General features: G+C 39.2%; 1 protein-coding gene across 1 annotated transcript in view; it reads right to left on the bottom strand.

The window, feature by feature from the left end:
• The window catches only part of APBB1IP (amyloid beta precursor protein binding family B member 1 interacting protein), a 51016-nt gene extending 41975 nt beyond the window's left edge, over window positions 1-9041 (bottom strand). The window contains exons 1-4 of the mRNA XM_017741534.1: window positions 8960-9041; window positions 8341-8412; window positions 6237-6324; window positions 4116-4408 (exon numbers count right to left, since the gene is read on the bottom strand). Of these exons, the coding sequence (XP_017597023.1) occupies window positions 4116-4408; window positions 6237-6324; window positions 8341-8412 (453 nt within the window). The 5' untranslated portion in view covers window positions 8960-9041. The remainder of the gene's footprint in view (window positions 1-4115; window positions 4409-6236; window positions 6325-8340; window positions 8413-8959) is intronic.
• Window positions 9042-9322: the final 281 nt, after the last annotated feature.

Raw genomic sequence — 9322 nt, 5'->3', positions numbered from 1 at the left:
CTGCTGAACTAAACATCTTTTGTTTTATCACTGCTTCAAGCATGTTTCCTGTTATCAAATTCTCCACTATAAATACCATGCAATCAGTTAAAAATATCTCTTTTTTTCTCTGCAGGTGTGGAAATTTGCATTGCTATAGCTCAGCAGTGCTTAACTTAGAGAATCCAAAAAAAGCTTCTGTAGTTGAACAGAAGCAGTTGCACAAAGGTGGCTGCTGCAGTGAGGCTGACTGTTGACAGAGGGAAAAGCACACAGCCTCTCATGCTGTGGCCCTCCCCCTACCACCTCTCTGCAGCAAACAGGCAAAGCATCTCAATCAAAGTGGTTGATTGTGCTGTGGGCAGGCTTTCTGATGAAAATTTAAGCAGGTATAATTCAGGTTTCACCTGCATGTGACTTGTGTTGAACAGAGTTCATACATTGTGTAAATCTGTGCAACAGAGCTCTCACCTGACAGCCTTCATGGTTTCATAAGCTTTGACTTCATGCAGAAAAAGGAAATAAGCTATCAGATGCAAAATTTTAGCAGTATTAGAGAAATGCTTTGACAAGCTACAGTATTTGTTTACCTGCTACAGTATCATCACCACATTTTCTGAATCTTTAAACAGAAGCACATAAAGTCATGTCAATAGCAAATGAAGAAGCTTTATTTAGCTTAAGGGAAGTTTTAAAAAGAAATGTCAGAGTTGATGGAAACTTATGAGATAGCTCTATGCGTCCCTGAAAGAAAGGTCATACTTCTTTATTTTGGCACACCTAAAGGTTAGAAAAGAGGGTCTCAATATCATGGTTGCATTGGGAATGACTAACGCTATTCTTATTTGACTGTGGATAACCCGAAGTGTTAAACACAACTTCAGCCTTGACTGGCTCAAGAAGCACTTATCAAGAATCCTGGCTACCAGCAGTGTGGATTTTGATGACACAAAATACATTCCACTTACAGCTGAATTTCATTCTACTGAGCAGAAATGTCATGTCAAAACAAATACAAATCAAGACAATGAATATTAATTTGAAATAAATTCTGTCCATATTAATTTTCAATGGTTATTACCTCCATCATTCACACCACAGCCTGTTTAACAGCCCTGTGGGCAATTTTGTGGGCAGTAAGCCACAGTGGGTATGCCATTAGTATTTGAATATAATCTGTGTCATAAAATGAGGCAAAGGGTGCAGGAAAAAGCAGAGCCAATGCCTTAATGAGGAAATAAACTGCTGTAAATATATCCCTTAGAAATGCTTCTACAACCTGTTCCTATCCTTCTCTGACATTCCCTGAATCTGGAAAGAGACCAGGGAATATTACTAGAGATCAGTCTCAGAGGAACGGTTCAACTGAGGGAGAAGTGACTTTTGGCTATTTTTTCATATAGAATTCCAGGTGTGTTTCATAAGTATATACACCCTAAAATCTTGTTTGACTCTCAGGTAATGCAGGATGTCAGCTAATAAAGAATTAGCTCAGTACAACACTTAATGGAAAGAACTTCAGCACTGTTGATTTCAGTGAGCTTTAGATCCCAGCATCACAAAAATGCTGTTTGGAAGAGAGGTGTGAGGGTCCACACTCTGGCTCCTGCCCAAAGCAGGATGGTCACCAACATTATATCAGGTCAGTCATGATTTTGCCTGGCAAAGTTTGGAAAACCTTCAAAGAAAGGGAATCTGGAATCTCTCTGGGTCATCTGTTCCAGCGCTACACCACCATCTGAAGTAGAAAATGTTTTCCTAATGTCCTGTCTGAAACTACAAAGCTGTAACATGTATCAGTTGCCCCTTCCACATTAGTGACCTAACACCACCATGGAAGAATTTGTCTCCACCAGCTTTGCATCTGCCCTTCAGGCATTTTTGGGCTGTCATTAGATCCCTCCCCAGCCTCCTCTGTCAGACTAAACAAGCCCAGCTCCCTCAGCCTGTCCTTGCTGGCCCCTGATCACTGCACACCTCTGGCCATTCCACCAGCTCTCTGCTGGACACTCTCCAGTATCTCCACACCTAGAATGGAGTGCAGTATTCCAGGAGTGGGCCCACCAGTGCCAAGAGAAAGGAACAGTAACTCTCTTCGTTTGTTTGCCATACTCCTCCCAACAGAGGCCGATTTCCTCTACTGAGATGATCTTTCACTCATGGTTCTTATTCACTGTGGTATCCAGCAGGATCTCCTTTTCAGCAGGGCTGCTGCTCAGCCTGTCATGTCTCAAACTGTACAAATGGTTATTACAGCCCAGGTGCAGGACCTTGTACCTTGCTGGGTTTCTGAGAGTTTTGCTGGCCTAGTCCTCATGTTTCCAGTTCCCTTGCATTGAAGGTCTGCGACTGATCATGACAATCAGTGCCCTCAATTAAAAGCATCTTCAGAACATCCACAGGTGGGTTTTTATGTCATCACTCAGGTCACAGATGAAAAAGTTAAACAGTATAAACCCCAGTGCTGACCCCACTTGCTACCGGCCAGCAAACCATTGACTACTAGCCCTTGACTCTGGCCAGTCTCAGCGCACCTAACCAGCTACCTTTCCAGACCACACTTGTCAGCTTACAAACCAGACTACTTAGAAGCTTGCTACTTCCTTAAAGATCATGAGTCTAAATCAAGATGGGGAATGTTTGAAGGAAATGGATAGAACTCATCTTGACAGCATCTCCTCTATATCAGTCATTCTAGTTAAATAAAATACTTCAGCCTCTGAAGGTGTTTAGCTGATACTTCACAAATGTTGATATTAAGACGGGAAGTTAACTATTATCTTTGAGATGCAGAAAAATGGCAAAGCTTCTCCCACATGTTCATGAGTTTCAGTCTTCAAACAGCACTAAAAGGTACTATGCATCAAATGAAGCTTTATCCAGTGAATCACTTGTTATGTCATCAGAAAGGTTCCCTTCCTATCCAATGTTCTGTTCCTTTTGCTGAATATATCTGCTGTATGATTCCAAACACAGGGGCAGCAGTGATGCTGAGATGACTCATATTCAGTTTGTGTGGGTTTTTAAACAGCAATGAATTGACCATGCTTTTAAGCAAAACTGACTGATACTTTTCATGTTCCCTAAAATATTTCCATTCCCTAAATGTAAATATCTTCTCTCAATCATAGTTACTATGAACATGAATACTGAAAGAAATATATTTGTATATTTCATGATTTCAGATTAAATTTTTTTGGGGCTGCATCACGCTGTTAATGCCTTCTCTTCTCCTTGCAAGGCTGTGACAGGGCAGAATTCTCTATTATCTGCTTCTCCACAACCTCACATCAAAAAAATACTACAAATATCACATTTTATTTCAGTTGTTAAAACACCTCTGCAAGAAGGAGGAGATTGTGATAAGTCTGAAATTTTAAGATACAGATAAGCCAGTAATTTGTAAATAGTTATAAATAGGTACCTACTGATAACTTTGGCACCTCTTAAGAGCATTTTTCCCCTATTGCAGATTGTCTCCAATACTTCCTTCCAAGACAAGACAAAGAAGAGCAGAGTGATTCCGTGTTAGGATTAGGAGAAGTACTTCTTGTGCTCATCCCTGCACCTGGTCACCTAGCAAATGCTGAGTTTTACACAACTGAACAGCTTTTCCTATTGCAAGAAATCACTTAGGCCAGGGATGGAGCTGGGAAACATCCACAGAATTTTCTCATCAGTACAAACAGCACAAGACTGCAATGAACACACACAGTGACATCTTCACAAAGTGGGAAGATCTTTGACCATACTTAGCATTGATGCCAAAACCAAGTTCTCTGTAAGAAGATATTAACTGTTTAGTGCTTCTTAAAATGTCAGTGATAAATTTTCTTAATATTTCTGTTTTCTTAATATTTCTGTTACAATAAACCATTTGCAATGATTTATGCCTGTACTGGGCTATCAAAATGATTAGAAAGATGAAGGAATGGGCAATAGGCCAAGGAATGGGCAGACTATGCTAAGGCCACAGCAATAGAAATTTCATTCTAGAGTTCATGCATGTTTCATCATTGCAGAATCTTCCCAAGATGTATCTACCTGGGAGATTCACTGGTGTTCCAGTGCCAAATATCACTTGCAAACTGACAAGAACTAGTGAATGCTTAGAATAAGGTTCCACCCAGACTTACCTGGGTAAGTGGCTCAGGAGGAGGTGGCGGCGGTGCTGGTGGAAGGTCTGATTCAGGTTCTGGAGGTGGAGGAGGCAAATCATCCCCCAACTGTCCAGTAACGGTAACATAGGAACTTACTTTAGAATAAATGTCACTATTCAAGCCTGTTGAAGGCTGAGTGACTGTACTTTGCTGGTTGGAAGAAGGAGTTTTCTGGGCTTGTAAAGTTTTCTGTTCAACATCATTTAGGTCTGCTACAAGATCAGCCATTAAAGCATCCAGGTCTTTGTCCTCTAGGGCATTTAGTGATTCTGTAAAGAAAACCACAAAATGTGTCAGAGAGTGAGTGCAATGCAAAGCACTGTTTCCAGTTCAGCAGAGACTAAATTGCAGAAGGCATGGTTACAGGGTTATGGGAAAGGAAACAACATTTTACATGGGTTCAAGAAATAAATGTGCTTTCGGAGCAACCATTAATCTGGTCATACTGAAGTTCAGAGTACAAGGAACTCTACGAATACAAACTAAACAGGACAGGAAGCTTCAGTTCCAGTGATACAGTCTCAGGCCCTTATGATGTTACAAAACGTGGCCCTGATCCAGCAAGGTTACCAGGTACATGCTTAGTGATATGATTGTCAGAAATTCCATGAGCTCCCATTAGGCTGTAAGTGCATACATAAATGCTCAGCAAGTTTCGGCACAGCACACAACAAACCATGTAACTGAGGCCTAGATGAAGAATACCTCCATATATTATTACTATTCTACACAAAATTACATGAAGCAGAATCAAAGAATTCTAACGCACAAGAAACTGCATGGTATCATCTGTAGCACATCAGTAATTCTGTGATCTGTGACATACCACATGGGTGGTCCCTCACACACAAGCTTTTGAGGAGCCTTTAAGCAAGGAACAAACTAGAAAGTTTCCTTTAAAAGCATCTTATAAACCAGATAGAAACACTGTAACTTCTTTCTGTTTTCTACTCTGACAGAGTATAAGATAAAATCTTATACCAGAACTTTGTATGTAATTTGAGGTTGTTTGAACTAGCCATGGTGTAAGAGATATTGTGGAGTAAAACCCTGTAGGATGATTTAGCTTTCTAAAAGAGAAGGGTTCTTTTAAGATTGAACAGTCGGTGATCTAAATCTCTTTGAAGAGTCCAGTTAAGAAATAAATAAATCACAAACTGGGAAAACTTTTAAGTGAGATTTTGAGAGGAATGGAGAGCATTGAATTAGATACTCAAAATGCTAATCTAGTTCAATAAAGAATAGGTCATTCATCAGACTAAGTGTGAACATGTCACTAGGCCATCTCTGTTTACTCTGCTCTCCCTGTTACATTAATATAGTATTTAATAAGTTTTTCTTTACAGGGAGAAAGTTGGCTTATGATCTTCTCTATTAACATAGTTCTACCCACTTTGCTGGTAGAGTCTTTAGGAAGCCTGACAGGGAACTGATCCTGGGACAAAACCAGAGGTTAACACCAACTCAGGCTAATGCAAACAACCAACCCTCAGTCAAAAAAAAAAAAAAAAAAAAACCCCAAAAAAACCCACAAAAGGAAAAGGAAAAAAAACCTTAATCACAAACAAAATCAAAGGGAGGGTTCTTATTTCAAACTCAGATAAATCACCTAATTTGGTTAGCCATACAGCCTCAGCAAGCAGCTGTACATGCAAAAGTGACAGTGGAAACCAAAACGAGAATAAGCACTGAAAAGTGGAAGCAGCTGAAGCTGATACTTCCACTGGACAGAAATGTTTACGCAGTTCTGACATCACACTGGGAAACTTCGTCTTCCACCAAGTTAAATCTTTACATTAAAAAGGTTACATTTTAGAAAGTTATTTGGGAGACTTCTCATTTTTGTTTTCCTCTATACTAAGACATTTTTAAAAGTCTGACTTCTACTTAAACTGAGTAATGCTCCAAAAAATTGTTCCTTTTGGAGTTTCCTAAATTGAGACACAAAAATATACCCCCCTCCTCCAGCAAAACAGGGTCCTTTTGTTTGGTTTGGGGTTTTTGATCAAGGATATGTAAAGATTTTCTTCTCATTTGTTGCTGTAAGGTATTTTAAGTAAGCATAAAAGGCATGAAAGAGTCCTTTCAGCTACTTACCATTTAGATCTTTAAAACCAACTGTAAAGCTAAATTCATTGTTGGACTCTTTGGGGCATGGAGGTGGTACAGTCTCCACTCCTAAACTCTGTTAAGATAGAAGAAAAACAAGTATCTGATGATACAATTACTACTACATACATTAACATTTGAAAATCAATTACCTGAATTTATCTAATCAATTCTTCTTCAAGGAATAGAATGACACACACTGGTTTCTGAGAGTACGTTAGACTGGTAAACTAACTAGGGCCAGGACAAGGGTTCAAGCACTGTCTCACAATCAAGGCAAGGGTTTTGCATGCTTCTCAATCCGATGTTGATCCATGACGGCAGCTACTCTTGTCAGGCAACACCTGGGCTTGGTGTGGGGAACAGCAGAGAACTGGACTGTTTCTAATCGAGACAGTGGGCAAAGCCAGACTGATTTTTAGCTTTCTTGGGTTTTCTGAAGGAGGGTGTGGAAAGAGTTTAGCTGTGTACACATTTGAGCCACAGTATCGTTTTCTTTCCAGAGTGCTTTATTTACTAATATAAATGAAACCTAGCTGTTGCTTTCTCCTGTTGTTTGAAAAAAACCCAAACCCAAATAGAACAAAGAAAACCCCATGCTGTTGCAATGTAAACTGCAAATCTGTGTAAATAGAGAATTCCTAGTTTGCAGCAGAAAAGGCCAATTCTGAATTTGCATTTCTTTTTCAGCCCTGTTGTGCCATGTAAAGGTATCTCTGCATGCACCTATCATTTACACTTACTTTAGGAACAGACAGACTGGTAAAAAAGTGTGAAAAACAAATCTACAGTCTTGTTTTGAAAGTTAAGAGTCTGAGGGAATTAACAGTTCCAACTCAGTTAACTGAAAGTCTTCAAGCTTTCAGACACCCCTATCTCCTTGACCCATACAAAGCTGATGTGAGAGGTGATACCAGAACGTTGGAGAGGAGGAGAAGCCTGTCTCCATATCAGGAACACTCCTTCCCACCCAGTACTGCACCAGAGAGCACAGAGACAAGAGGCTCACTCTCTTACACTCTTTGCATCACTTGCACTTGTAACAGTGCTGTGTCCAATCTGAGGAGGTAAAATCTGTGACAAGGAGTCTTTTGCTCCTGTGAAGGCCTAATAATGAAATGAGATTACCATAAATCCCTCCCTATTTTATATAAATACAAACATATATAAAATAAATATCCACAATTTTAAAAAGTCCTTAAAGAGCAGAAAGGCTACCAAGGGACAAAGTATTGTGATTTGACAGCTAAGAACGCCATGTGAAATCTTGGCTTTCACCCAGTTTAAACACAATTTCTATTCTGTGCCTCAGAATTACTGGTATTTAATTTGTCAAGCACTGGGATTCATCAAGAAAGACCCCCTCAAAACAAAGGCTGTAACCAAACTCACACATCCAACGTGACAACTTAAGTGTTTTCAACCATGCATTTATTAAAATACAACAAATTTATTCCCTTTGTAGATTTTTTCTAGAAATAAAAATTCTCCTTTCATCAGCTTTTGCAGGAAGTATTTCATTACTAGAGCTTTAGGAAAAGGCTCATGCTGTTTTATACTCTCAAGACTGTATTCTGCATTGGCAATTATATCTCTATGAATTCTTCAATGCCACCCTCACTGCAGCTCAATATTTTGCCATATCTAAAGATTACTTTTAAGCATAGATTCAAAATGTTGCTTTCATTTCCAAAGTTCACATTCAACACTCAGGCTACATCCCATTTACCCATGTATGCTAAGCATTCATACCTGAAAAGTTAGACTTAAACTCTTCCTGTTTTCACAGAATCCTTTAATTTCTTTGGACCAAGTCCAGAGGAATTTAAATTGCAGGGCTGGGGTTTTTTCAGAGAATGTCTTTCACAAGCAGTTAGGTCTTTTTAACAACCTACTCTGCACTGATATTACTTTATTCTTCAGGCCACTTGTTTTAACTATTGAGCAGAGAAATTTAGTTGAATGTTTACCAGAAAAATGTAACTGTATTTATTCAGAGTGGAAGTGCATGAAAAATGTAGAAAAGTTCCCTCTTTTCTCTAACACATCATAGCTATTTTTCTAATCTTGATGGAAAAATAGAATTATTTACCTGAGTCAGCATGTCCATCTCCCCAAGTAAATTGCTGAACATTTCATCTATATCATCACAGGTTTGCTCCATCTGAAAGAAAAAATCCACAAACAAGAAATCATCAGAAGTTCATTTCAAAGCCAGCAATGGTCAAAACCAGAAGATATACAATGCTCTTTTATATTGTGTTCATAAATAACTTTAAAACAAGTGCTCATGACTTGCAAAAACCTGAATCCATACCTTAGAAGTAACTACTGACAGTTCAGAACCTCTATCCTGTATATGCTTAAACACACTTCAGATCTACGCTCATCAGAAGTGCCAACGACCTCCTTTTATCGTTTACATTTCATATTAAGTCACCAGCTAATAAATCATGGCTGTATGTAAAACATCAAAAAAAACGTAGCCAATGAGAGATAGAGAGGGAAACAAAGTGTGATGCCGAGAAATTCCTGAATGTTTCATCTTGAAAACCTTCTTTCTTTGGCTTAGATAACTAATACTACAGAGTTTATTGGGTGTTATCTAGTGTAAAACCAGGTTATGATTAGGTATATAACCAACTTTTTGGCTCGATTATTTCTCCCTTTTTCTTTCAAATATTACTGCACTGCAAGAACTCCAGTCTTACCTAACCTCAAGACATCTGAGGGAGGGCACTGAGACAAGGAAAATGGGTAGATGCTGCGTGACAGCCGATGGCAACGCTTGTTGCAAGAGGGTGGTGTGAGGACAGGATCACACACTGGTCATCAGACACAGCTTCTGTTATAATCCTCTTCCAGGATGTCTGCCATGGAACACTACCAGAGACAAGAACTAGAAACATCATTTTTTTAAGAGTTGTTCTCAAGCCTGCAAAGGATTGAGAACTGTGGTATTGAACTCATAAAACCAGGGTTCAAACTAGGGCCAAACTTTAAACATGTAAGTAGTCCTATTGGTTCTCTGGGTTTGTGTGCACCTGTATTGGTTTTTCTGACAAGGTTTTGGG

The sequence above is a fragment of the Corvus brachyrhynchos genome, unplaced genomic scaffold (assembly GCF_000691975.1).
Source record: "Corvus brachyrhynchos isolate BGI_N302 unplaced genomic scaffold, ASM69197v1 scaffold167, whole genome shotgun sequence".
Taxonomy (NCBI): domain Eukaryota; kingdom Metazoa; phylum Chordata; class Aves; order Passeriformes; family Corvidae; genus Corvus; species Corvus brachyrhynchos.
Note: the sequence above shows the minus strand (reverse complement) of the source record. Positions and strands in the feature narration are given on the sequence as shown.